Genomic DNA, 27323 nt, shown 5'->3' with positions numbered 1-27323 from the left:
TTCTCTGCCATTGACAACAGAAAACGCTTTCCCTGCCATTGACAAGTTTTACGGCAATCTGTGTTTAAGTCTATTACAGTGTATTACAAGCCTTAATGCATGTCCTATGTGTGAGGTACATGATGTCAGATTCTAAGGAAAGCAAAATCTAGGAAAGAGAAAGCAAGATCGTGGGTAAAAATAAGTTATACAACGTTCCTTTGGCTTAATCCCTACCGTTTTAGATCTTGTCTTGACAAGACACCAAAATATTTAGCTATATTTTTATGATTTGTGTCATGATTACACATCTAAAATAGTAGGCTTCCTAATGTGGTATACAAGATACCATACACAAATACACATATATGTATTTTAAAAATGTATACACAATCACAAAATTTTCCGCTAATTTCTGGAAAGCACCACCACAAAATCATTTTTAAATTGCAAAAAAAATAAATAAATAAATAAATAAAAAAGATTTGTGGAAAAACTAGGGGGTCTGACAAATTAAGCTGCAACATGATTATGCACCAAATCCCCAAATTGGACAAACTTCTGAAAGATCATGTGATACTCAAGATCATGTGATACTGAATATTTGCAATTACAATAATAAACAACATTTAAGAATATATGAAAATTAAACATTTTATTTTAAGTCATATAAAATGTCAACATTAAGTTTTAATGTATTCTTAAACCAAATCAATGCAGTCTTGGTGAGCATTAAATAAATCTTTCGAAAAGCTTTTTAAAACTTTTTTTGAAGAACAAATGTGCCTACAAACATATCAATACACCAAAACACAAACAACAACAGTTTTCTTCACATTACACATATGGATCCTTTAAAATAGAACAAAACAGCTGATTTGCACAGATTAAAATGAAAGATATGAAAAACCTGAACTGGATCTAGAATGGATTACAGAACACAAACCAGAGACAAGAAATGACTGAAGAACTGAAACTGAAGATCCTTGCAAATGATAAATAAGTGTTTTCGTACTACTTGAGACATTTAATACTATAAGACCCCATGGAAACATAGTACGTTTTGTGACCACTGTATAGAGCTGTCCCAACCGGGAATACTGTACAACAGAGTACACAAGTCTGTGCGGTGACAGATAATGAGAATGCTACGGCACACTCATTTTCCACACACTAATGCTAGAGATGGAAACCAGACTGATGCCTGACTAGAGCTGGCCTTCAACAGCCCAGTGGTCCCAACACACACCACATCAAGAGTCGCCGGACCTCCACCACAAAGCCTGGAAACTAACCAGTGCCTTTAAACGGCAATATGTTTAACAATCTACAAAGAGCTATTTAAACTAAAAACACTGCCAACACACAGCAAATCAGAACGTTCAGCTGCTCAGGACGGCTTTATGAGAAATCAGTGCATATTTAGCCTTTGTTTTTAAAAACAAACCTGGGGTTGCGTTTCCCAAACGACATAACTCGTGGCTGAACTGTCAGAGTACCATGCATCGTTTGGGAAAAGAATGATGACGAGTGCTTACCAATCCGTAGCTGCTTTGTCGCAGATCCATCTTTTGAACCACGTTAGTTATAATGTAAAACGTCCATAATGCTGCTCTTAACAGGATTGAGTAACTAATACTTTAGAGAAAAACCACATACGTTTTTGTGCAAATTATATTGTTTTACATGCACACGCATTTAAAAAAAAATCCAACATTAGTTTTGATGAAAACATGCACTCGCTTTCCATATTAATATATGTAAACAGCAAATATACAGTAGGGCCAATGTTTCCTTTACAAACGTTATTGAGAATATTCCATATTCTATTCTATATATATCATATAAACCGTTAAGATAATGGTTGTAATTTACAGTAGGCCATTTATTAAGAAAGAAAAAAAATTCTACTTAATAATAATAATAATAATAATAATAATTATATATATTATTATATATATATATATATATATTATGATTATTATTATTATTATTTTTATTAAGATATTGTTTTTTTAAGTCTACTTTTACCATTTGACACATTCAAACCACTGCAGAAATGTTCTAGCCTACAGTACAGAAATATTTCTTAATAAATAGCCTACTATAAATTAAAAGCATTAACATATGCTATATATATTTGTTCTCACAAGCTTCAGAGACATAACATAAATTTAGCTTTTAAATAATAGGTCACCTATAGCTTTTGTCATGAGTAGGGCCAGAAGGAATCTGCGGACATTTTTTGCTATTTCTGCGAAGAATTTTGTTAAAAATCTGCGGATTTATGCGGAATGATTTTGGGAGTATCATAACAAAAACCTTAATATATGAACTAAAAAGTAATATCTTTTAACTTGTATTATGTTTACAATGCAAATCCAATTAGATCCCCTTTATTTGGTAAACAAAGCAAGTCTTCTATATAATATATCTACTAAAAGACAGAAAATATTACTTTACAAACTGTATTGTAAATAAATGATATGAACATTTTTATATTAGTCAATATTATTACTGAAATTAATTTGAAAACTAAATAAATATAAATTTACACACATTTACACAATTAAATAAACAGAATCAATGATGGTCATGAGCAACGGCTGCAGTCAAAATGGCATAACTGTTTTCAAAGTGCACTGTGAAGGAGCCCAACTGTCAATATGAAGATCGCTAAAACTGAACTGTAAAAATACTTTGAAAGCAAATTACGCTTAAGAGAGCTAACCGTAATATTTTTTTAATCATTCCAAGTTTAAATGTTGAAACATTCTAAATGAATAGGGCATAGGGGGGAAAACTGGAAATAGAATACAACCAGGAACTATGCTTCTAATTACAGCTCTAGAGGTGTAGTTGGAAACATACAAGTTTGACACACAGTTTGCGAATGTTCGTTTGAACGATGGATTTGGGAAACGCCAAATCAACAAACGATGTTTGTAACGACGAAACTTGAGATCTTAGTTGGCTAATGATGGTTTTCGGAAACACACCCCTGGGTGGTGAGAATTCTCACTTAAATTTCACAGATATCAGATATTCTAGTTGGGACGATGGGCATGGGACGATAAACAGTTTCAAGGTTTATGGTGGTTTGAAAAAGTCAAGATTTTAAAAGCACAAAAATTGTATTTTTTACAATTTCTATGGTATATGTAAGGCTTGTTTAGGGATTTTTTACATGTTTTTTTTTTTTTTTACAAATAGTTTATTTATTTTTTTAAGGCAACCATATTTCCAGCAGCAGTATCTCCAGGACCATCCATATCAAAGCTATAGGTCAGCCCTCGAATTAGCAAACATTTGAAAAACAAATAGCTTATGCACTAACATCCAAGCATGCAATAGACCTGAACAGTGCAGTGGCTTACTTTACGTCCAAAGAAAAGAAAGATATCCAAAGACATCTTTGCCTTTTTAAGATGACAGAAGTCAATGATTTATTTAAATTATTTCGCCTGACAGGTTTACTGTTCCAAAATATTTTAAATGTTTCTTAAAATAAAAATTGTCCGATGGGGCAAAAAACTTGTTGCTTTTAACCATTTAAAAAGAACAGATTTAGAGCAGTAATTCCAATAACGTGATACTGTGAAACCATTATATTTTTATCCATGGTTATCATCCCTTCAGAATCTTATACCGGTATATCAATAACAAATTCTATCTTAAAATAAAAAATATTGTCTAATGGGAAAGTCAGAAGAATGGTCGAGTCTACGACCTGCAAGACAAGAGATTTGTTAAGCCAGAAAGAAGCTGGACAACGATACGAAAGAACACAGAACATTGTGCAGCCACAGGTCAAAAAAATTTCTTGTCCAACACGCACAGAGGAGAGAAAGAGAGGGAGGATAATAAGAAGTAACAGTACACAGAACAGGTATGGGATACAGAAAAAAATGGGATATACAAACTAAGTGGTATGGGACAGTGGACAAACACAAAGCATAATCAAAAAGAGCTCACCAACATGGAGTCCACTTAAATACGAGGCAAACTCATTCTCCTCTTCAAATTATGAAAGGCAGAAGGAACGAGGACAGATTTATATTAGAGAGCAAAACAGTAGAACTCCTGTACACTGAAAGACTCAGTTCAGCTTGTAGGTACATAAACAACTGACAATGATTATTCCATTCGACAGTTTGAGGTCAGTAGGATTTGTAATGAATGCATTTATTTAGGAAGAATGCATTACACTGAAAAAATGCAATAAATTGACTACACATTGTATTTATTGAAATATGACTCGTTTAACATATTAATGAAACTCTTCTGTGTAGCTGAAATGCTGCTCTGTTTAAATGAAAATTGGAAAAACAAAAGCATCACAGTTTCCACAAAACATATTAAGCAGCAAATGGTTTTCAGCACAGAAAAGAAATGTTTGCTCCAAATCAGCATATTAGAATGAGTAACGGTGCTGAAAATTCTTGCTTATATAAGAAAAAATAAATTAAATTTTAAAATAAATTAACTATTAAGATTTTAACCCTGTAATTGTCAAATTCATAAATGATGTCAATGACATATTTTCAATATAAAAATTAATTGTTGACTGGATTTTTTTTTACCTTTGATCACAGTCTTGGACATGTGAAAGATTAGTAACCACATTGGCTTTGATGCATTGTTAGATCTCTCTAATGTATTGTTGGTGGCTGTTTTTGCACTATTGACTTCCATTATAACCACATTTGATGGTGCATAAATACACAGTCTTTGTTTTTGTTTACACCATGTAGTTCTGAGATCTGAGATGCATATTTAGATTTTCTCAGACACGTCAAGGTACAGTAAGTGCACAAAGGTCACTCTAACACACTCACAGACACCTATGCATCCACTTTAATTTGCTGTTACACTCCATATAAAATCCAGAACTAAACTTTTTTTTGCACAGGCCTATCTAAACGGTTAATGGTGCCAACTTATGATCAACAGTAAAAATTACAAATTTGACCTTTTACCAAAACCACAAACAATCAAAATGCATGATTATATGGTGTCATGGTTTTGTAATTAAAAAATGTGGTTATAATGGAAGTCAATGTGCAAAAACAGCCACCAACAGTAAATTAGGGAGAAAAAAATTTAATTGATCAAAAACAATGCATCAAAAGCAATGTTTCACATGTCCAAGACTTTAGATAAAAGGTAAAAAAATCCAGACAAAAAATATAGTCCACAATTACATTTATATTGAAAATACATCTATTTGTGTGTTTTTTTTCACGAACATCATTTATGAATTTGGCAATTAAAGAGTTAAAATCCTGTATTTTTATTCAAAAAATCCTGTATTTGTATTTCATTTAGTAGTTTTGATCAGGACTGAGGCTGCTTAACAGATTTATTTATTTTTTTAAATAAAAAAAAATTATGTGATGCATTTTACAGCAGTTTAGCAGATGTTTTCATCCCGAACATAACAAAAGGGTAGTACATTTGCCCAGAGTGTATTGTTGAGTTTTTAATTTTTTATTTTTTTTTCTCAAAATATGTGTTAAAATATGATTTGTCACCAGAAATCATTCCGCTAGCTGAAACACAGAAAAAGTAATGGCCAAATTAAGACTCAAAAATCACCCCAGAAAGAAAACATCCCCAGCAGTACATAAGGGTTAAAACAAAAAATGGATTTTTTAAATTGTAATAATATTTTCCAGTATTACTGATTCCTCCTGCATTATTGAGACTTCTTTTTTTTTTTTTAATGCTAATCTTACCGACCTTAAACTTTCAAATGGCTTTACAACTACCATATTTCTTATTTATCATTGATCCTCTACATCTGAACCAGGTGGAAGGATCTATTGGCAGCATTCACATTCAACATTCACAACTTTCCACGTGGGCCAAAAAACAGATTTCCTTTGTCTATTAGACGCAATACATAATGCATTCAATACGTACCTTACAGATGGGGTAAAAGAAGTTATTCAAAACATCTTCTGTATCTCACACAACAATACGACTATGAATTACTGGGGGAATGCAGTCACATTCACATTCACACAGTCTATCATGGAGAAAAACTAAAATGGATGGGATTCATTTGAGCACTCGTTATACAAATTTCATCTAAAATGTAAGGCGTAGTTGTTAAGGACAGAGATGTATTGTGTATGAGATCTATACGGTAGGGTAGTGAACTCTTGTCCCCTTTACACACTCTGCTACGCTCCATTAGAAGTTTGTGGTCCAACGAATGCTAATCAGCCGTGTCTTCATTGTTTGGTATACTCTGTTACCACATACAGGGGTCCTCGGCTAATGATCTAATAGCTATGACATCCAACAGGCCAACTAAAGTTAAAGTTATAGTGTACCTTCTATGTCCTCCACTGGGAAAGCAATATGAAGAATATATGATGATAATAAAAGGATTAAAAACAGATCAAGAGAATAATGGAGAGAGCAAAAGAAAGGAGGAAGAAGTTGACCTACCACAACCAACTGTTTCATCATCTTATGAAGGAAAAAGAAGGAAAGATAGAGTCATGCAACAGTACACATTGCAAATGTTTTGAAATACACTTTGAAAATCAACCAAAACTGTAAATATGAAATGAAAAAAATGTCATGTTTTGTCATTCCAAACCAGTTTAAAGGGTTAGTTCACGCAGAAAAGAAAATTCTGTCATCATTCACTCTTTGATTTTATGACACTTTTTAAACCTGTTTGATTTTCTTTCTTCTGATGAACACAAAAGATGATATTGGGAAGAATGTTGGTAACCATTGACATCCATAGTTCCATCCACCCATTCATTTTTTTACTACGGATGTCAATGGCTACCGGTTTTCAAATTATTGTCTTTTGTGTTCCAAAAAAAAAAAAAAAAAGAAACTGGTTTGAAACCACTTGACGGCGAGTAAATAGCAAGTACATTTTTAAACTTAGTTCTACGGTTTTAAGAAAAGTCAATAGAATCTAACATTAAAGGTGCAGCAGGTGATTGTCTTTAGAAACGTTTTTGTTGTGCTTGTTGAAGGTCTCTTCAAATTTCAATAGTAATGATTAAAGTAAAATATCTAAATGCATTTATATGAATTTTTAGATTCTGGGTAAAGCATAAGACAAAAAAATTGTTTGTCTAATTAAAAATTAGTTGGGTTGATAAATAACTAATGGGGTATATGCACACAGACTTTTAATTTCATTGTTTTCATGGCAGTTTATTGTCATTCCATACAAAAAAAAAAAAATTAAATAAAAATAATAAAAATCGCCACGTTTAAGATCAGATAAAAAAAAAAAAAAAAAAAAGGCGATCTTTACTGCCTGGCTGAGATACGATATAAAGTGGATATCAGACCAAACAAGAAACACTGCATTAAATAATATTTTTCCACACCATGTCTTTAAAATATGGAAATTATTTTCAATGAGTTTCAATGAGTCTGCGTTTAAACAGTCTTTCATCTCTTTTTACGCTTTAACAACCAAATGAATACCTAAATCTATTTAATGGATTATATTTGAATTACATTACAACATCACTGCTCTAAAAGGAACTGTATGAAATTAAAAAATAATCACATAAATCTCTCACCGGTTCATCATGATAAACACTAGCTGTGCATATAGCCCATTACCTAATTACAATTAGAAACTCAAACTATCAGTCAACAATATTAAATTTTTATTTCTGTGCACCCTCTTCACGCAGTAAGATCTCAGAGAGTGGCATCAGGTAAACTCAGCATCAACCTGAACTTCTTTCTGAAAGAACAACATGGCGTTGTATCCATGAAAAGAAGGATTGTTTTTGAAAAAATGCAGAATCAAAACTTTTCTAAATCCTGAATCAATATTGGAGTTACTTTTGTACACTGGAGGAAATGACGTTATGCAGTTCAAAACCATGATCTGAAGGATGACACCATGACTGAAGTATTAGGTTTAGACAGCTATGTTTTAAAACCATTTTAGCCACACAAAGCTTATGTAGATTGTAATCTTGTTTATGAATGGGCACAGAGGTGTTTTTCAAAAGATTGACTATTTTTAAGTTCACGGAATACCTTTTACAGCATCTATAATATAGTCGGTTAAACAGATTTAAGCATTCATTTAGTTGTTCAAGTGTAAAAGGAGATGAAAACAAGCGATGTACAAGTATCAGCGAGTACAATTCAAAATGAGAAGTCACTCGTTGTCTTGGTAGCGTAAGTGTAAAGTAAAAAGATGATATTTCTGTTTTTTGCACTCCTTTTTACTGATCTGATTTAAATTATAATAACCAATTACAGTAATTAATAATTAGTTGAATAACAAAACATAAGTACAGTTGTATTTTCTGATATATTACAATTTAGCTAATTTTGTAGACTTAGCTATAACTTATGACTGCATTTTCCTTTTTTTATGCTGTTATGCGTGCATTATATTTCACACACACACATGCAAGGTGACTGAAATTTAAATTAAAAAGATAAAAGATGCTGGGCCATTAACACTTTAGAAAGGCAATATTATTTTTATGATAATTTTAGTGATCTGCTTGAGGCAGGTCAATTTATCTTTATGCTTTTGATGAAGTAGCAATTATCTGAAGAGCCCTTTAGACCATGTGGCGGGCCGTGTTTCGGTAATGCCTTTAAATAAATAATTATTTAGGCCTATTTAATTATTCATTTAGCATTCATGTACAATAATTAAGACATAAAATGAGATAGTAAAATATAATAAACAAAGAAAATGTAAATGAAAACTGTAAATGAAAGCATAAATGAAAAAGCTTATTTATTGACTGTCTTAGTCCTATCACTTTAAAATAACAAACACTGTATATCTGTCTATATTTAGGCAAAAACACTGCTTTATTTCTTTATTTATTTATTTATTTACTTATTTATTTATTTATTTATTTATTTATTTATTTATTTATTTATTTATACCTCTCACAAAATGTAACTACAGGTCACAACGATGCGTAGTGCAAGCTCTGTGATTGATCGGCTTTGTAGCACTGACTAGTGTGGGCGGGTCCGAGAGCCTCGCGAGTCCGTTGGAGCAAGTGTTTACAAGTGTCGAGTCCCATGAAGGAGCTCCAGATGAAAAGTTTTGTTTTGTGTTTAGCTTATGGTTAAAGTTGTTGCACGTCCGCCGGTTCCTGCCTCAAAATGAGCGAGTTTGAACCACTTGTATATTAAGGAAGCATTCAGAAAAAACAAAATACCAGCGAAGAAACTCGATACAGAGGAACATAAACACCTCACTGCCAACTAGCATTTCGGAAATGTTATCGCAGAGCAAAAGAAACAGCACGCAGAAGTATGAATGCACAGCTACGCGCGTTACATGCGCCGTGGATCACGCCGATCACTTGACGTAGAAGTATAAACCAGGCTTTAGACTTCAAAACAACATTAGCACTATTTAATTGACTGAGAACAATGTTGCATTTTATTGTCATCAGCTGATTGTATGATTTCACTATTTAAAATTTGCATACAATACTTTTCTGAAATTATATTTCTAAGGAAAACGTCTGAATGTACGAATATATTAAACCAACTTTACCTCGATGGCAGTTTTGGGAAAATATAATTCCTGCACCCCACTGGCCTGTCAACAATTACGCTGGACAAAGTGTGTGTCTTCATAGAGTTTTCTAACTGGTGAATGGCATGATCTGGTGTTACATAAGGTTGTCTTTTGTCATCTATTCACTACGTGTTCATGACTTTGAACGGCAGGAGAGGGGCATGCATGTTCAAAGCTAATATGCTAATTTTAGCATTTTGGCAGATCATCTACTGCACCTTTAATTTAACATTCTTCAACATATATTCTTTTCCAAAAAAGTTTTTTACTCAGTGTCAGAGTAAATAAATAATTAGCTTTTAATTTTTGAACGAACTATGGCTTTAAATGTTGACTGAGCCCTAAAAGTTTTCTATGAAAAGTCTTCAGTATACCATTAAGTGGTAAACCATTGCTTAGCTCATAGGAAACTGTTACTACAGAACAGCTAACACAGTTTATTGCAGCGGAGAAAGTGTGTATTTGAGTGTGCATGTGCAGGCCTGAAGACATGGGAACATTTGGAGACACTTTAAAAGCTTCCTCCAGTTCATGTGGTCTCAATTCTACTAAACAAGCTTAAATCAAAACACACACGAGCAAAGGGCAGCATCTACACACAGCCTGCCGTACACATCCACACAGTCCTGCCAAGAAAGCAACACCATGAAGAGGAGGATGGAGGGCAGTAAAATCTTTTGTGTGTTATCAGTCAAGTGAATCCTTAGGCATCTGCCTATTTGCTGGTGTGACCCAAAGGACCAAAAAGACAAAGTCAATTAGAAAAAATGAAAAGCAGGGATGTTTTTCATGGTTTGGGACAAGAAATGAGGCCACTAAGCTTTGGATAAGAAAAAATATATACACACCAATTGGAATGATTAACAGGTGAAAATGAATAACAGACACATCTCTCATAATTAAACCTATTCGACAAGTTCAAGAAGCGGTAAACTTAACTACGACTAGTGCCTACAGTCAGTAATAGATCCCAAAATCCATTTTGGTCATAGAGTACAAAAACAATTGCAATCACAGACATAAATAGGACAGGGCAAATTTAGAAACGAGAATCTAAATGACGCAATTTTGAGATGACAGAATAATTTTCCAAAAGATAACAGATGCTTTCTGCATCCCACAATTTATGAATGAATCTAGAACAGATGATTATTACAAATAAGTGGGGATGGTGAGAGTAGATTAAAGGGGAGCTTAAATTGTTTCCATATCTACAGTGATGACAGAACAATTGGATTGAAAGTGTATCTGGTCAAACAAACATCTAAAAGGGCACAAAGCAGAGCATGTGAACAGACATGAATAGACCTACTGGCTCACAATGTTTACATATACAGATTGACATCATTCCTGTTGAAGATTTCAGCTATACTGTTTATATCCACCCTAACCTATGTAAATATATCTGCTTACATGTGCTTTACATATATGCTGAACAAAATCTATCTACATGAAACATCAATATTAAAAAGAAAGAATAATATTACCAGTTGACGAAGACATTAGTATTATTAACAGATACTGTAATAGGTTGCATGTAAAAGGTTACAGGTACATGTAAACTTGCTAGTGTAACCAGAAGGTACATTTCTTTCTCTGTCCCTCTCTCTAAAAAAGACAATCATCAAATATTAAGTTATTTATATTTCAAAACCGACATTACTAAAAGTCATTACAACACACATACTAATAAAAACTTAAGGGTCATTATGGCCAGTGGTTTTTATAGCAATGGCCATTGTACCAATGACTTTGCATAAAACTGGAGAAGAAATAAACAAACAGCAGAGATTGTGTAAGCATCAGGGCAAGCTGTACTTAAATGGGGACTTTTCACACAAAGAAAGCTAACAAAGTTATTGTAAAATCGGTAAACTGAATTTCAGATTTTCTCATATCACATTTGACACCGCCCATACTTTAGCTGGAGTAAATGCTTAATCATGTATACTCAAAAGTTGACATTTCACTTTTCACAAAAGTTGTTCATTTCCAGATCTTGGGATCACATCCTTATTTTCATACATAAGTTAGTAGAAGTTATATACAGCATAGTATATACACAGTATATACTGTACACAACCCCAACTCAGACAACACAAATAAAGTAGTGATTTCTAAATTTACGTTGACTTGTATTTCATTGCAGACAATACAAAAAAAAAAAAAAAAAAAAACATTATTTAATGTGCTCCTCAGTTTTTTTTTCACCAAAATAAACAAGTTTTCCAATTTTGGTTCTTGCAACACATTAAAAAAAAGTTGGAACAGTAAAGTATTACCCACTTTTTATTGTTGCCATTCCTTTCACAACACTTAAACGATGTTTAAGGACTGAAGATCCCAAGTAATTAAGTTTAGGTGTAATTTTGTCCCATTCATCGTGCAAACAAATCTTAATGTAGGCAACAGTGCGGTGACTTCGTTGTCGCATTTTGCACTTCAAAATGCATTCTCTATTGGAGACAGGTTGGAACAGCAGACAGGCCAGTCAAGTACCTGTATCCACACAATTCTTGCAATGTGTGCAGAATGTGGTTTTGCGTTGTCTTATTGAGATATGCATTGGTCGTCGCTGGAAAAGAAGGCAGCATGTTGTGCCAAAAATGAACTTTTCAGCATTAATGGTGCCATCACAGAAGTGCAAGTTACTTTGCCAAGGGCACTGACACAACCCCATACCATAACAGACCTTGGCTTTTGGATTTGTTGCTGGTCACAGTCTGAATGATCCTTTCCTTCTTTGGTTCAGAGCGCACAGCATCCACTTCTCCCAAGAAATACTTGAAATACTGTTTCATTTGACAGTATATGTTTCCACTGTGTGATGGTCTACCCCAGACGCCTCCGAGCCCAGAGAAGTTAATGCCACTTCTAGACACTGTTAACATAGGGCTTCCTTTTGGCAATGTACAGATTTAACTGGCAATTGTGGGTGTAACTACATATGGTAGTACTTGAAAAAGGTTTGCCAAAGTAGTCCTGAGCCCATGTGGTGCTATCACTTATAGATGAATGACAATTCTTGATGCAGTGCCGACTGAGGGATCGGAGATCAAAGTAGTTCAGCATAGATTTGTCCTTTATGCACTGAAATTCGGACAGATCCCTTGAACATTTTAATTATGTTATGCACTGTTGAAGGTGAAATATCCAAACGTGGATTTGAATCATTTTCTCACAAATTTGTTGGCAAACTGGCAATGCTGGACATAACTTTGCTTCTAAAGGACTAAACCTTTTTTTGGAATGTGTTGCAGGTCTGAATGCCAGAAAAGGATGTATATTTACAAATGAAATGAAGACAAAACATTAAATATTTTGTGTTCATATTGTCTGCAGTGAAATGCAAGTCAAAGTAAATTTGAAAATCATTACTTCTTTGATTTATTCGCGTTTTCCATTCTGTCCCAACTTTTTCTGATTCAGGGTTGTATATCGTTGCAGGATTTGCTTATCCAAGATTATGAAACCCTGCTTGAGAATTTACAACACTTTTCTGCTGTTAGCTTTGTGGTGTCAAAATTTAAGCTACAGCTACTTGCAAATATTATATTCACACACATTTTACAGACATAGAAACAGTGTGTTGAGTAAAAAACAAGTTCCAGCATTTTTAATGAAATATTTTTTAAATATTTACAAAAAAAGGACAACGGAATTGAAAAGAAAACCATTTATTGCCCTTTTTAGTCATTATTCAGTTGGCAAGAAATGCTTTAAGCGATGCTCAAGGATAAAGCCTTGATGTACAAGAGCATTCACTCAAGATTCAGAAATGTATGAAGTGAAATGTCAGCAGAAGAATATCCAATAATTGTTAACCCTAGCTAAGTTATTGTGCGTGCAATGTGGAAATGTGAAGAAAGATAAATCACAATTCAGTTTATCCAAGTTTGAAAAGACAGTACTACTAGTAAATTTCTTTGATTCCTCTGCATGCTATTTCCATGCTTATAAATCATGATTTAGACATAATTTGACTATAGTAAGCCTTAAAGTTTTACTTTCTATACCTGCCCGGGGTTAAGAGTTTGTAATGGATATGACATAAAACCTCAGGTAGTGATGCTGTCATGCTCTCCTGATAAGTCAGGGTTTATGTGAGCACTCATATCTGCAGCACAAAGCTCCAGCATGTGTTCAGTCATCCAAAAAGAGCCCCTAGTCACTGCTCTTTGAAATATGGGCTAACGTCATCACACTGCAGGCCAGTGGACAGATGGTCTAACTCTTAAAGTGCACAGTCGAGCAGTTTCAAACAAACAAAACATCTTTCATATAAGCACACCTATGTGCATCTACTGTTTACCTGTGTTTGCATTGACAATGTATACGTATACAGTAGTCTGATTCAGTTATAGTCAGAAACAGACTTTTTCTCTTTGTACTAAAGAATTAAATTCTTATACAGTACGTATATCAAGCAGAAAGTCCAACTTATTAAAATAAAACAAAAAGGCAGTTTTTTCCAAATTTCTGACACTTTCCTTAAGTTTTGAGCAATGATAAATAATAATCATTTAATGATGATTATACCAAAATGGATGATACGATGGCTCAGTGGTACACAGCAAGAAGGTCGCTGGTTTGAGTTCCAGCTAGGCCAGTATGCATTTCTGTATGGTTGTCCCACAGTCCAAAGACATGTTCTATAGGCGAATTGGATGAACTAAATTGGCCGTAGTGTGTGAATGCAAGAGTGTACTGTATGGCGACCCCTGATAAATAAGAGACTTAGTCGAAGGAAAATGAATGAATGATTAAACCAAAATGTTCAATGAAACTGCATGGCAATATGTAAACTGGGGTTATTATTAATTATTTTAATGAAGTTATTATTAATTATTTTTTTCCTGTGATATCACGTCTTTTGTTTTTTACGATTGTTTACCCTTTGGCTTTTTTCTCTCCTTTTTGTTTTATGTAAAGGTTTGATATGGTTCCTAAGGCTCTAATGTCTATTGATAATAATTCGGTTAATTTCATATCGTGTGTATACTAGGAGTCTCAAACTCAAATTGGCGGGGGACCATTTCAGTGACTGACAATTCATAGGAGGGCCGTTGTAACATTCAAGCACAAGAAAAAAAGTGGAAACCTGACTTAATTGATGCATCTTAGGACAACAGACATTACGTTTATATTTTAAGCATTCCCTGTCACCAGTGATAATGCAAATCAGCACGTTTATCGTGTCGCACATCAGCTGCTGAAATACAGTATATCTGTGTTTGTTGTGTGTATGGCTGAGCGTTAGACACACATTCAGTCATTCTTCCACGGAGTATATGCAGTCAAAACTCTAGCTTTTTGTTTCTTTTTGTACATATTGAAGAGGTTGTTTAAATTGCCATGAAAATACAAGGAATAATAGACAATAGTATATATATATAATTATTATTCTGTTCCAACTAAAGCAGTTTGGGTAACTTAAGTGACTTCACTGGCAATTGTTCTTCCCAATATCTTTTTTGTAAAACTACAACAAAGAGGGGAAAGTACGTGCATAATCACATTTACTTTAACAAGTTTAATTCAACCCAAAGAACAATTTTACTAATGTACGTAGTTTTTATGCATACCTTAATAAGCATATAAGGAAAATCTATCAAATAAGACCATTTGAATTAAATATTACCAATTTATCATTTGTTACACCACCAACATAAAGTGTAAGCCAAATAGAAGTGTTTGTACAATAAAATACAAATGGTATAAAACTGATAATAATCAAACGACCCTTGAATATTTATAAAAATAGAGCTTTCATAAAAATAGAGCACTTACGGACGTGTATTTTAATGTTTAAATCAGCCACAGAACTAAAACGCATGCGTGTTACTATCGACCGTACACAGAGAAAATGAAAGTAAAACTAATCTGTAATCTATAAATATCAACTAGGTGGTGGGGCAAAATCAAAAGTGGGTAGATGCAACACAATGATAGTGGTTAAAAAATATGTTTTGGGGGGCCGAATCGCATTATATTTTTGACGTCAGTTGTGGGCCGGAGAGGGGAGGAGGGCGGCCCGTAAATGGTCTGCGGGCCGGGAGTTAGAGACCCCTGATGTATACTCTGTATATGTTCTTCTTATTCTTTGAAGTATTAAAATTTTAAAATATATAATAAAAAAGAAATGTGCACACTTCAATATATTACGTAATTCTGTAATGTCACATTGAAACTTTAATATCACTACGTGAAATGTAAAAAGTCTGCAAAAATGATGGCAGTTTCATGACACCTGGGGTGGTCCTGGAAAAATCACCAACACTGATACTTCGGTGACACACACAACTTTTCCTTTTCTTTGTTTTGAGCAGCCGGCCAATGAAGTGATGGAGAAATAGGAAAAGGTGGGAGGCCGAGCATGTGGCATTGGGCATAAAAGTCTAGAGTGGCTGTATTATTCAATCATGTGTGTGTGTAGTTGTATGATGACGGCAGCATGTCGAGTGTTGCAGTGCGTCTGTCTCGCGGTGAGCTTTAAGTGTGCCCATGTGTAGAGAGTAACCCAGCACAGATCTGTAAGGACCCCTGATGTCGGTCGGTGGGGGAGATTAGAGCTGTGGTGTACAAACATACGCACACACAAACGCATACAAAAATCAGACATGAGAGATTAATGGAAACCAGAGGAGGAAGCTTATGTCCAGGCGTGCATTAATGTATATATACATGAATACACATGTGTGCGTGTATTTATATGTTCCTGGCACCAAACAGGCGAGCCGGGGCGTCCCTGTCTGATCACTTCACCTTGCACTTCCCACCCTTCCCTGGCTCTCATATAAACTTTTCTGGTAGCTGTTCCTTCTATTCTTTACTTATGAGCACTACTCTGTTTAAAGGATATTGGCTGGATTGCTTTGGCATCTTGCAAACAACAATTCAAAGATTAGATTCTGCTATAGTCCAGAAACAAAAGGATGAGTGCGTGTGTGCAGGGTTCAACAAAAAGGTGGCTTGGGTCAGTGAAAGAGTAGATCCTGATACTTCTGCTGCAAATAAAACAAAGTTACTTGATTTTATCTGTCTTAGTTTACAGTACACTTGAATATATTATTACTAGGAATGACTGGTTTTGTGATTTTATAATCTCCATTAACCACATGTCATTCAATAAAGTGACTTATTGAGGGTGCAAAAGCACTTTGAATCAAAATTTGAATGTATTGTTATTTATTTATTTATTTATTTATTTATATGCATAGAAGTCCCCTGAAAGATTACTGAAGACCCCTGACTGAGGAGCACTTTAGTTTGTGTAAATAAAAATGTTCAGGTGCAAATTAAGATGCTTTAATTACCAAGATAATGATATTTAATTGGCAATAATGATATTTTAAAAAATGTAAGGTTTTGTCTGAACTGCAAAAACCACTTTTGATACTCTCGAATGGATGTTTAGCATTAAATGCTATCAGTTTCCATCAAAAGTGATTATTAATGTTATATTATAGCTGACAAAAAGGTACAAGAATAATTTGATGACACTGAGGATAAAAGTACTGCCCCTCAAAAAATAATTATTGTAGTAAAAGAAAAGTTATATACACATCACCACAATACTTCCTACAACTAGGCTTTACCTATTTGTCCTAAACGCTTTATAGTAACTACACACTGAATCCCCTATTAAGCATTAGCAAATAGTGAATTCCTTATCTGTTAAGCATTAACTCTAAATTAATAGATGTTAGTAAGCAGTTTATAACTGCACATACAAATGCTCTATTCTTGAATTATAAGCACATTTATATTATGCTTACTAACAGTTCTTTAATACTTTGTTAATAAAGTATAAAAAAGTATTATTAAGCACAATATAAATGCGCTTATTTATAAGGAATTTAAAAAGCATGAATAGTCCTCACTTTAGATTAGGTGACAAAACTGCATGAAGTTGAGTTAATAAAGCATTTATTAACATAGAAATTACCTATTAGTATATGCCTGAATAGTAAGATATATAAATGTTAATTTGAATAGTTTATTATTCATTTACTAACTCATTTACTAATTCATTTACTAATAACCTTTAAAAACCAGCAACTTCTTTAAAATAAGTAGTTTGTAAATTATGCAATACTTAATTTAGTAATGAATAAAGTAGTGAAAATAATAAAGTATGAAAATGCGATCATTAAGCACATTATATATTTGCTTATAAGTCAAGAATAGAGCATTTTTATCTGCAGTTATAAACTGCTTACTAACGTCTTTTAATATAGAGTTAATGCTTAACAGATAATGACTTAACTATTTGCAAATCTTAATAGATGAGTCATAGTGTGTCGTTGTTTCAAAGGGTTACCCATTTGTCTATAGACGTTAAAATATAGTGTGATCTACAAATTTTTAAGTGTATTTAAAAAAAAAAATTAAACCTCACTTATGGAAAACTTAATTGTATTTGAGATGTGTGTATATAACACCATTTTCAGTTGCTTTGACCTAAATATCACAATTCTGCTAAATCTATCATTCTTTTATTGTTTTCCCACAACTAATGGGCTGAATCATCCATCAAAAAAAAGAAATAAATAAAACGTATTGTAGAGCCCTTTGTGTATTTCAGTGTCTGTTTTAGTAGCTGTTAGTAGCATGAGTGTGGTCCTTACAAAATCTTTTGCTGGAGGTCCTCTGAAGTGTCATGACAGGCGTGGGTCTCCAGACTGCAAGCCTCCTGAAGTAAAGAGAAAGATAGTTAATTTGAATATTTTCTATGGATATGGTCATGAAGAGAAATGCATAACTATGAAATCATATGATGTTTTTTTAACTGTATTTGCTTTAACTGTTAAAATATATACAAATTAAGAAAAGTCTCTGAATAATTAAAAAGTTCAGACAATTTGTATTAATCATCTCCGCGTGAATTTGATCCAAAAAAAAAAAATCTGTGAAAAACAGGGGTGAGTCCAGACAAAGTAGTCATTTTGCTTATCAAATCAGTCGGTCACACTTTATTTTGATGGTCAGTTTGTTGAATTTAAGTTACATTGCATCTACATGCCAACTAATTCTCTTTAGATTATACGTAGACTGTTAGGTTGGGGTTAGGGTTAGTGTAAGTTGACATGTATTTGCAAAGTTTCATATAGTCAGGTAAATGTCTGTTTAGCAGCAGTATCAATAGATATTAAGCAGACAGTCTAATAACACTCAAATGGACCATCAAAACAAAGTGTCAGCAATCAGTCATTCTATTTTATAATCAAAATGAGTAAAGGTAATATAATAATGGGAATATAACACTCAAAATAAGACTGACAAGCATCTTCTGTAGTCACACAGAGACATGCAATAAACCCATCAGATTTTATTGCCATATGGGGATTACTAAAGACTTAACTACAATGCAGAGTTACCTGCGTAAGTATCCATTAGTGAGTGTGTGAGAGAGAGAAAGCGAGAACGAAAGATCAGCCAGAAACAGCACTAGCTACTGTACATTTGACAGGTTCAAAAATGTGTTTTACTTTTGAAAGTTACTTTTTCAAGAGAAACAGAGCAAAGAAAGTATTTCCTGAGGCATCGCACATGTGCACGCACGTCAGAGTCCACTTTTACGCAGAACGCAACTGATGTGCAATTTTCCATGCGTGGACGTCCAAAGTGGATGTGAACCAGTGCTATCATTGTCTGTCATTATTCATTCCAGGCCAGACAGCCACGGAAATCCAAAGTATTTTGGCCGAGCCCTCTTGCACAAAAAGGGAAAAAAATGACGAGAAAGACAAAAAAAAAATCTCAGAAAAGTCATTCCTTTCATAGTAGGGAGTGAAAGTCAGGTTGTAATGGAGTGGAAGAAGTCTGGAATGATGGAGAGACGGAGAGATGGATGCATGACAGGAGAATATGATATACGAGGGGGCTGGACAGAGGGCGGACAGAATGATGGACTCATGGAGCGCTGTTGAATTTAAACCTGGTGATAGTGGGAGGAAGACAGAGGAGCATTGGCTAACCTTTCCTGGAAGTGTTTGGAAGGGATGAGGCCAGCGCGCAGGTTGCCATCGCCCTCCAGTTTGGCCTGCCACCATGTGGCATCATCCTGGCTCATAACCTGGAGGATATCACCCTTCTTGAACCCCAAGCCTGCCTCCTTGCAAGGGATCGCCTTATCCTCAGCTGGATTGTAGTCAAAAAGCGCCTTTATAAACATCTAAAAAGCAAGAGAGAGAGAAAAAGAGCTTCAAAATGAACAACATTAAATGGATTAAACCGAAATGAGAGAGGGATGAGATTCAAATCACATCTGCTCCATCCCCCTTCTCTAAATCATGACCAAATCAAGGTGCATCTTGGGTAGCGGACTGATTTTCCACACATACACTCTTAAAAATCCTCTTGGAAATGCTGTGTGATTCTCATTAGAGCTTCTCTAACGAAGGAGATCATGAGGTGTTTGGGGACTGGAGTGAAGGAGCAGACGTATCAAATAAATATAAAAGACAAATAAGAAAGTAAAGAGCTACTGAGAGCAAGAGGAGACAGCAAAGTTCCCAAAAGCGCAGAGCAGTGGCTTGTGTTGATTTAAAGAGCTGCGTGTGCCATACAGAATAATGATGTTACAGTGGAGAACGTTCCCCACAAACACACCAATACATCCTGAGGGAACGCTTCATCTCGCTGCCTCGCACTCCATCATTTTTTTATCCCTCGTACACATGTGCAGCCAATTAGCAGCATTTCAACATATTCATTACACGTGCGGAAAACAGTAAACTACGGTCACTGGATAAAACACACACACACAAACACACACACATGCGGCTTATGACTGAATTCAAAACAGAAACATATTTAAATCATTACTGCACAGTAAAAGGAATATAACAGACTTGCAAAGAAATAATACTGCCAACATTTACAGCAGAATGTGCAAAAGTCTGGAATCAGTCATTTATTTTTTGCATTGAATTTAATCGTATTTTTAAAAACATTCAAATACAGTGGTCCTTCGCCATAATGGGGTTCACCTTTCACAGTTTTGCTGTTTTTTTTGGCGCAATTTGACATGCTCTTTTTTTTTTTTTTTACAGCGCATTGTGCATTGTGTGTCCTGATTGGCTGTAGACCACTGTCAATCAATCTCCTCTGTGCCGTGTCTCCTGTACAGTACAGAATGCATCCAGCTTGCCAAATTTGCATGAATCTTCGATCACTAGCAGTGTGACGCTAAAGTGCGGTGCTGTATGTTTGCATGTTTTCTCCCCCAAAAAAAACATAATATTGATGAAACATTCTGCACTGTCAAAGGCACCCACAGTAACACACAAAGGGCAGGGGAAAATGCTAACAATCGCATAAAAAGTTGGACTTCTGGACATGCTATAGGAAAGCAGAAGTTACGCAAGTGTTTAAATGAGAGAAAAGTGTGAAAATGTTAATGCCTATCTGAGAAAAGTGTATAAAGTGTGAAGTGAGGGGTTCTACAGCCTTAAAACATCTATAATAATTGTAAAAAAATAAACCAGACTACTTTGTGGATTTCACCTATTGAGGGTTTTTTTTTTTGTTTTTTTTTTAGAATGTAACTCCTACAATTAACGAGGCACCACAGTAATTCTTTAATTTATGATTTTCACAAAAATATTAGGCAGAAAACATTATTTAAAATCAAAAGCAATGAGAGATTACTTAAGCACCAGATCAGTTTATTAGAATTATTTCTGAATGACCATGTGACTGAAGCAGTGGCTACTAAAAAGTAAGCTTTTGCTGTCACAAAAATAAAATGGATTTCTAAAAAAATTTGGACAAGAAAAAAAGTCATTTTCAATGTGTACGTAATAAAATTTTACATCAATACGTAAATGCATGACTGTTTTAATGAATTTATGAATATTTAAAAATGTTTAATGAATTCAAGGTTTTAAATAGTAATGTTCTAAGGGCTGTGGTTTAAAACTCAAGATCTCAACATGTATGCTGCTTTGGCAGAAATGTAAATGATATTTATTTTTCTTTGACATGGCAATCCTAGAATGCAATGCAAAACTCTGCTAAAACTGATTTGTTTTTTGTTTAAAACTATTACATACTAAGCTGTCTATATACACTCATTGACCACTTTATTAGGTACACCTGTCCAACTGCTCGTTAACGCAAATTTCTAATCAGCCAAACACATTTAGGCATGTAGACATGGTCAAAACGATCTACTGCAGTTCAAACAGAGCACCAAAATGGGGATGATAGGTGATTTAACTGACTTTAAACATGGCATGGTTGTTGGTGCCAGACGGGCTGGTCTGAGTATTTCAGAAACTGCTGATCTACTGGGATTTTCACACACAACCATCTTTAGGGTTTACAGAGAATGGTTCGAAAAAGAGAAAATATCCAGTGAGGGGCAGTTCTGTGGGCGCAAATGCCTTGTTGATGCCAGAGATCAGAGGAAAATGGCCAGACTGGTTTGAGCTGATAGATAAGCAACAGTAACTCAAATAACCACTCATTACAACCAAGATATGTAGAAGAGCTTCTCTGAACGCACAACACAGAGGCGGATGGGCTACAGCAGCAGAAGACCACACCAGGTGCCACTCCTGTCAGCAGGGAACAGGAAACTGAGGCTACAATTCACACAGGCACACCAAAATTGGATAATAGAAGATTGAAAAACGTTGCCTGGTCTGATGAATCTCTATTTCTGCTGCGACATTCAGACGGTATGGTCAGAATTTGGCGTCAACAACATGAAAGCATGGATCCATCCTGCCTTGTATTAAAGGCTCAGGCTGGTGGTGGTGGTGGTATAATGGTGTGGGGGATATTTTCTTGGCACACTTTGGGCTCATTAGTACCAATTGAACATTGTGTCAATGCCACAGCCTACCTGAGTATTGTTGCTGACCATTTCCATCCCTTTATGACCACGGTGTACCACAGCAGGATAATGCGCCATAAAGTGTAAATTTTCTCAGACTGGTTTCTTGAACATTACAATGAGTTCTCTGTACTGAAATGGTCTCCACAGTCACTAAATCTCAATCCAATAGAGTAAAATTTGGGATGTGGTGGAACGGGAGATTCGCATCATGGACATGCAAATCTGCAGCAACTGTTTGATGCTATCAAGTCAATATGAACCAAAATCTCAGAAATATTTCCAGTACCTTGTGGAATCTATGCCACGAAGGATTAAGGCAGTTCTGAAGGCAAAAGGGTGTCTAACCCGGTAGTAATGTGTACCTAATAAAGTGGCCAGTGAGTGTATTTATTATTTATTTACATTACTTGCATCATCTATTTACCTTATAATGATCTAAAAATCCACTATTACCAGGCTACACTTTTTGGTTTGGTGTGAGTGAGTGACTTCTAAGAGTCTCTGCACATGTGGAACATTTCAAATCAGTCATTATTGAGGTTTTCATGTAGACAGCAGGCTGTGAAGCAGCTCTCCTGGTTTAGGAACAGATTGACAGGAGCTGGACGAGAGCTAAGGGGTTTAGTGCAAATCATTTGCGTCGAAGATGGATGAGAACGAAAGCTCATCCATCAAGACCGAAGTCTGTGGTACATGAATGAAGGAAAAACTCCCCACTGTCAGAGTAAAACATCCCATATCAGCCTTCTCTCTTTCTCCCCAACTGTGTGTCATGTCTGATCAGCAGTGAACTGTACCTTGGGCTCCTTGCTTTGTGCCTCATCTTTGATGCCTGGGACCACTTTAAATGTGATAGCACCTTGTGACTGTGACTGTAAACAGAAACAAAATGGAGACTATGGACAACATTTTTAACAAATAAAAAGACCAATTCAATAGGTTAATGAATATGTACATCATACATCTCATTTAATAATCATTCATGAAACTGAGCTTGAAACTGAGCTCTACAATATTTTATTTTTACACTTTTGCTAGTCTCCTAAAAATACTAAGCTTTCTACAATAGTTTACAGTCCAAACAAGTTTTGGCTGTATAAAATCCTAAACAATGTTCTGTTACAAAAACACGTTCCTAATGACATTGATTTTTTTCCTCACAGACACACACACATACCAGGATGCGAATAATTTCCTCAGGTTTTTTGTCATCTACAGGGATACCGTTGACCTCTTTCAGCTCATCCCCAACATGTATCAGCCCTGAATGCAACAAAGATTAATGAATGACAACAGTGAAGTGGAAAAAACAGATTACTCAGTATAATAAACAATCTCAAACTCCCAACTAAACATTTGATTGTTGATATTGATATATTTGAGTATAGAGCTCACCACTTCTATCTGCTGCGCCGCCCCTTAAGATACGTGCCACTAAGATTGCTCCAGTGTGTTCATCTTTCTTTATGGTGGCACCCTGTAAAAACACACAGAAAAAAAGCACATTATGAATTTTTGCAAAATATCTCAGCATTATAGCCCCAGCCTTGTGCTGTGTTCTCATCATTTTTCTGACGAGTGCATCACTTACACTTGTACAACGGGACTGGGTCATTGGGACCAATCAGCACAGATTAGCATCGCGCTAAGGAGGGGTTTGGGAACAAATGAATCGCTGAATGAATCATATGGGAGTCATTTGTGGCTTCTTTTGCAAGAAACTTGTAATGCAGCGTCTATGGGTGGGACAGTAAATGTTGTTCTCTCTTCTGGCGGCCGTTATCAGTCTCACACTCATTTTTACCTTTTTCTGAAAGTCTTGATAACAAAATTGTTGGCTTTTTCTTTTATTATTTGAGCAAATAGGAATACAAAAATATATTTTTTTGGTACTCTGCCATTCACTGATCCACAAATTCAGGCAACCGTGATGACTTCCACTGCTGAGATACCAGGAAATGTGACAATCAATGCATTTGGACTATGATGAAGGCTAGTTTCATAGAGATCAATGGTGTTGATTCAATGCATTGACACTAATGGGGAATTCACTCAAACTCTAAAAGAACTCTTAAAATCTCCAGAAAACTGATGGAAAACATTTTTCTGGATATTTCACTTGACCTGAGCCTGCACCTCAGACACAGAGAGCAGACGAGATGACAAACAGCTTTATGTTGACAAAAATTTGCTGAAATTGATTTTTTTTTTCATGTAAACAAACATGCGCATTTATTGGGCACCACCAAAACGTATCGCAGCAATGTCCATATTACATCAAGTTAGCATAATAATGATCACAACAGGTCTAAAAAGGCTCAGTATGCATTTGGCCATTAAAACATTTAATATGCTTGCATGTGTTTTTCTGTGTCTGTGGATGCAAGAAAGAACTCAGTGACTACAGAAGTATGGACTGACATACACACAACCACTTAACGGCTTAAATAGACTGCTACGCCTGCCAAAAAACAAGCAGGAATGCAAATGCATAAGCTATCCATGGCACTACTCTGCCAACTATCTGCTCTGCCAGCCCTCAGTGTCATCCTGCCGCCATACATACTCGTAAACTACTGTAACAGAGACACATGTGGCCACACTCACAGCATGGGTTGTCACACACAAACACAGCCAAATTAGACGGTGAGGCTAAGAAAGCAAGATTCCTAGCCGGCCCGTTCAGACACAGACAACATGTCAGACAATTTGAGCTTTAGTCTGTCTTTTTTCACTCTCTGTTTTCTGCATCAGTGTCTCGAAGGCTGTTATTATTTCGAAAGCATCCGTGACAGTGGATGAAGGTGTTCCACCAGTGTGAATGTGCATTTAAAAACCTATCAAGCTTTTTTACTTCCCTAATTCAGGTGTCTGAAAGTAGTGAAAAAATTGACCTTGACAAAAGTTGGCACATCAATGGCATTTCCAATTAAAAAAAAAAAACATACACACACACAGTCTTTTTTAAAAATTTGCATTACCTCAGTGTAACCAGTAATCTGCTGTCGAGGCTGTTTTGATGACTCGGTCACCTGTAATGATTTTACAATGTCATCATCATGACTAATACATAAGCTCAAGGTCCTCGTCTGATGTGTTAAACACAGCCTTTATGATGGAAAGTGCAGCCGTTTGTCGACACTCCCTTTGAATTTTTTCTGTTGATCAAATAATTGGAGCAATTTGGTGACCTGGAAGGATGAGAAGGCGATTGGCCTGGAGCTTTGGGAGGTGAGAGAAACCAGCGATCAGCTAAACTGTTACATTTCAACCTGAGATAAAGCAGTGGTGTTTATGACACACCCACACACACACACACACACAATGGAGATTGAGAGAGAGAAAGAGTGAAAAAGAAAATTGGACTACAGATTTACAGTTTAATGTTGTTAAATGTGATAAAGAGTATAGCAAATTCTGGCTTCAGTTTAATAAAACATCTAATATTTAGTTATATCAATCTATAACCAGGCTGCAAATTATATATTGATGATCAGGGGAGGGGGGTCAAGTATTTTGATTATGTTCCGTAATAACCAAACTTTTATATTTAATTCAATGACATCTAATTTCATTTTCAAACTTGTTATGTTTCAATGTTTTGAGGGATATTAAATAGATCTCAATAACATTTATAATATTAAATAAACCTGGATTAATGGATGACCATGAAAGACTGCACATATTTTATTTTACTGTTTAACTTCCATGTGCAAGCAAGTGCATACTAAAATACAAACACATTTTGTGAACACTTACACTGTCTGTTGGTGCTCTATATTTGTTGGTTTCAAACCACTGAATTATTATTTTTTGGTGCAAACTTGAATTCACAATGGTATGGACCAATACAGGGGTGGTCAAATGAATATTTAAGTTATCTATTATTTAATTTTTTATATTATTTAAGATACAGATCAGAGCAAACTATTTCTTAACTATTAAAGGTTAACTTAACTATTAATTTAAATTACAGTGTCTCCTCTCCCCACAAAAATGTTGCGGTTGGCTTAAAAACGACACAAATTTGTAACTGCAGTACTTTTTTCACTCTTCAATCCAACTGCAGATTTATTATTTTGTCATTTTTAGAATTATAAAAGTGGTAAAAATGTTTTTTATAATAATAATAATAATAATAATAATAATAATAATAATAATGATGATAATAATAATAATAATAGAAGCACAAAACTTGAACAAACATAGAAAAAAGTGTGTACTGGAACAAAGAAACCGTGTGTGTGTGTAATTTGGCTTATTCTCTTCTCAAAATTTATTCTCGATTAAGCAATACAGCAAACTATTCCAATAAGTTTGGTATAAAATCTTACCCTATCATTCACTGCCCTAACGTTTTCATTTACAAAATGTTTTTTATCAACTTATTTTTGGGCTGAGCCGCCCTAAAATAAAAATCCTAAAAAATTTACAAAAAAAAAATAAAAAAAAAAGGTCGCAGCTTTTGACCACAAGTAAAGTTCATTTCTAAACTAATTATGAGAGGATCATGTGCTTATGATTGACTACTGGTCCCGCATTAGCTAACGCATGATTCACCAATCAGATGATTCCTAACTCACCAAAAAATAACCACAGTTTCTTACCTCAGTTACCTTCATCTTGAAGAATCCCTCCTTCCACCCTACTCCTCCTCCCCTTTCCTTAAAATGGCAGCACAGAAGCCCAGTGGTTAGCACTGTTGCCTCACAGCAAGAATGTCGCTGGTCCAAGTTTCTAACAGGCCAGTCAACGTTTCTGTGCAGAGTTTACATGTTCTCCCCATGCTTGCATGGGTTTAGTTGCACAGTCCAAAGACATGCAACATAAGTAAATTGATCAAACCAAATTGGCTCTACAGATGAGCTCTTAGTCAGCAGTATTTCTCTCCATAGCAATCCCTAATTTGTCATTAGCCATAAATAAGCA

At 35.0% G+C, this 27323-nt stretch overlaps 1 protein-coding gene across 1 annotated transcript in view; it reads right to left on the bottom strand.

Annotated features, from left to right (window-relative positions):
- mpp7a (MAGUK p55 scaffold protein 7a) overlaps positions 1-27323 on the bottom strand; it is a 167062-nt gene that overhangs the window by 44154 nt on the left and 95585 nt on the right. Inside the window, exons 7-11 of the mRNA XM_056469344.1 lie at positions 23790-23871; positions 23572-23657; positions 23192-23266; positions 19525-19721; positions 18175-18239 (exon numbers count right to left, since the gene is read on the bottom strand). Of these exons, the coding sequence (XP_056325319.1) occupies positions 18175-18239; positions 19525-19721; positions 23192-23266; positions 23572-23657; positions 23790-23871 (505 nt within the window). The remainder of the gene's footprint in view (positions 1-18174; positions 18240-19524; positions 19722-23191; positions 23267-23571; positions 23658-23789; positions 23872-27323) is intronic.

The sequence above is a fragment of the Danio aesculapii genome, chromosome 12 (genome assembly GCF_903798145.1).
Source record: "Danio aesculapii chromosome 12, fDanAes4.1, whole genome shotgun sequence".
Taxonomy (NCBI): Eukaryota; Metazoa; Chordata; class Actinopteri; order Cypriniformes; family Danionidae; genus Danio; species Danio aesculapii.
This window is presented reverse-complemented; position numbering and strand designations above follow the sequence as displayed.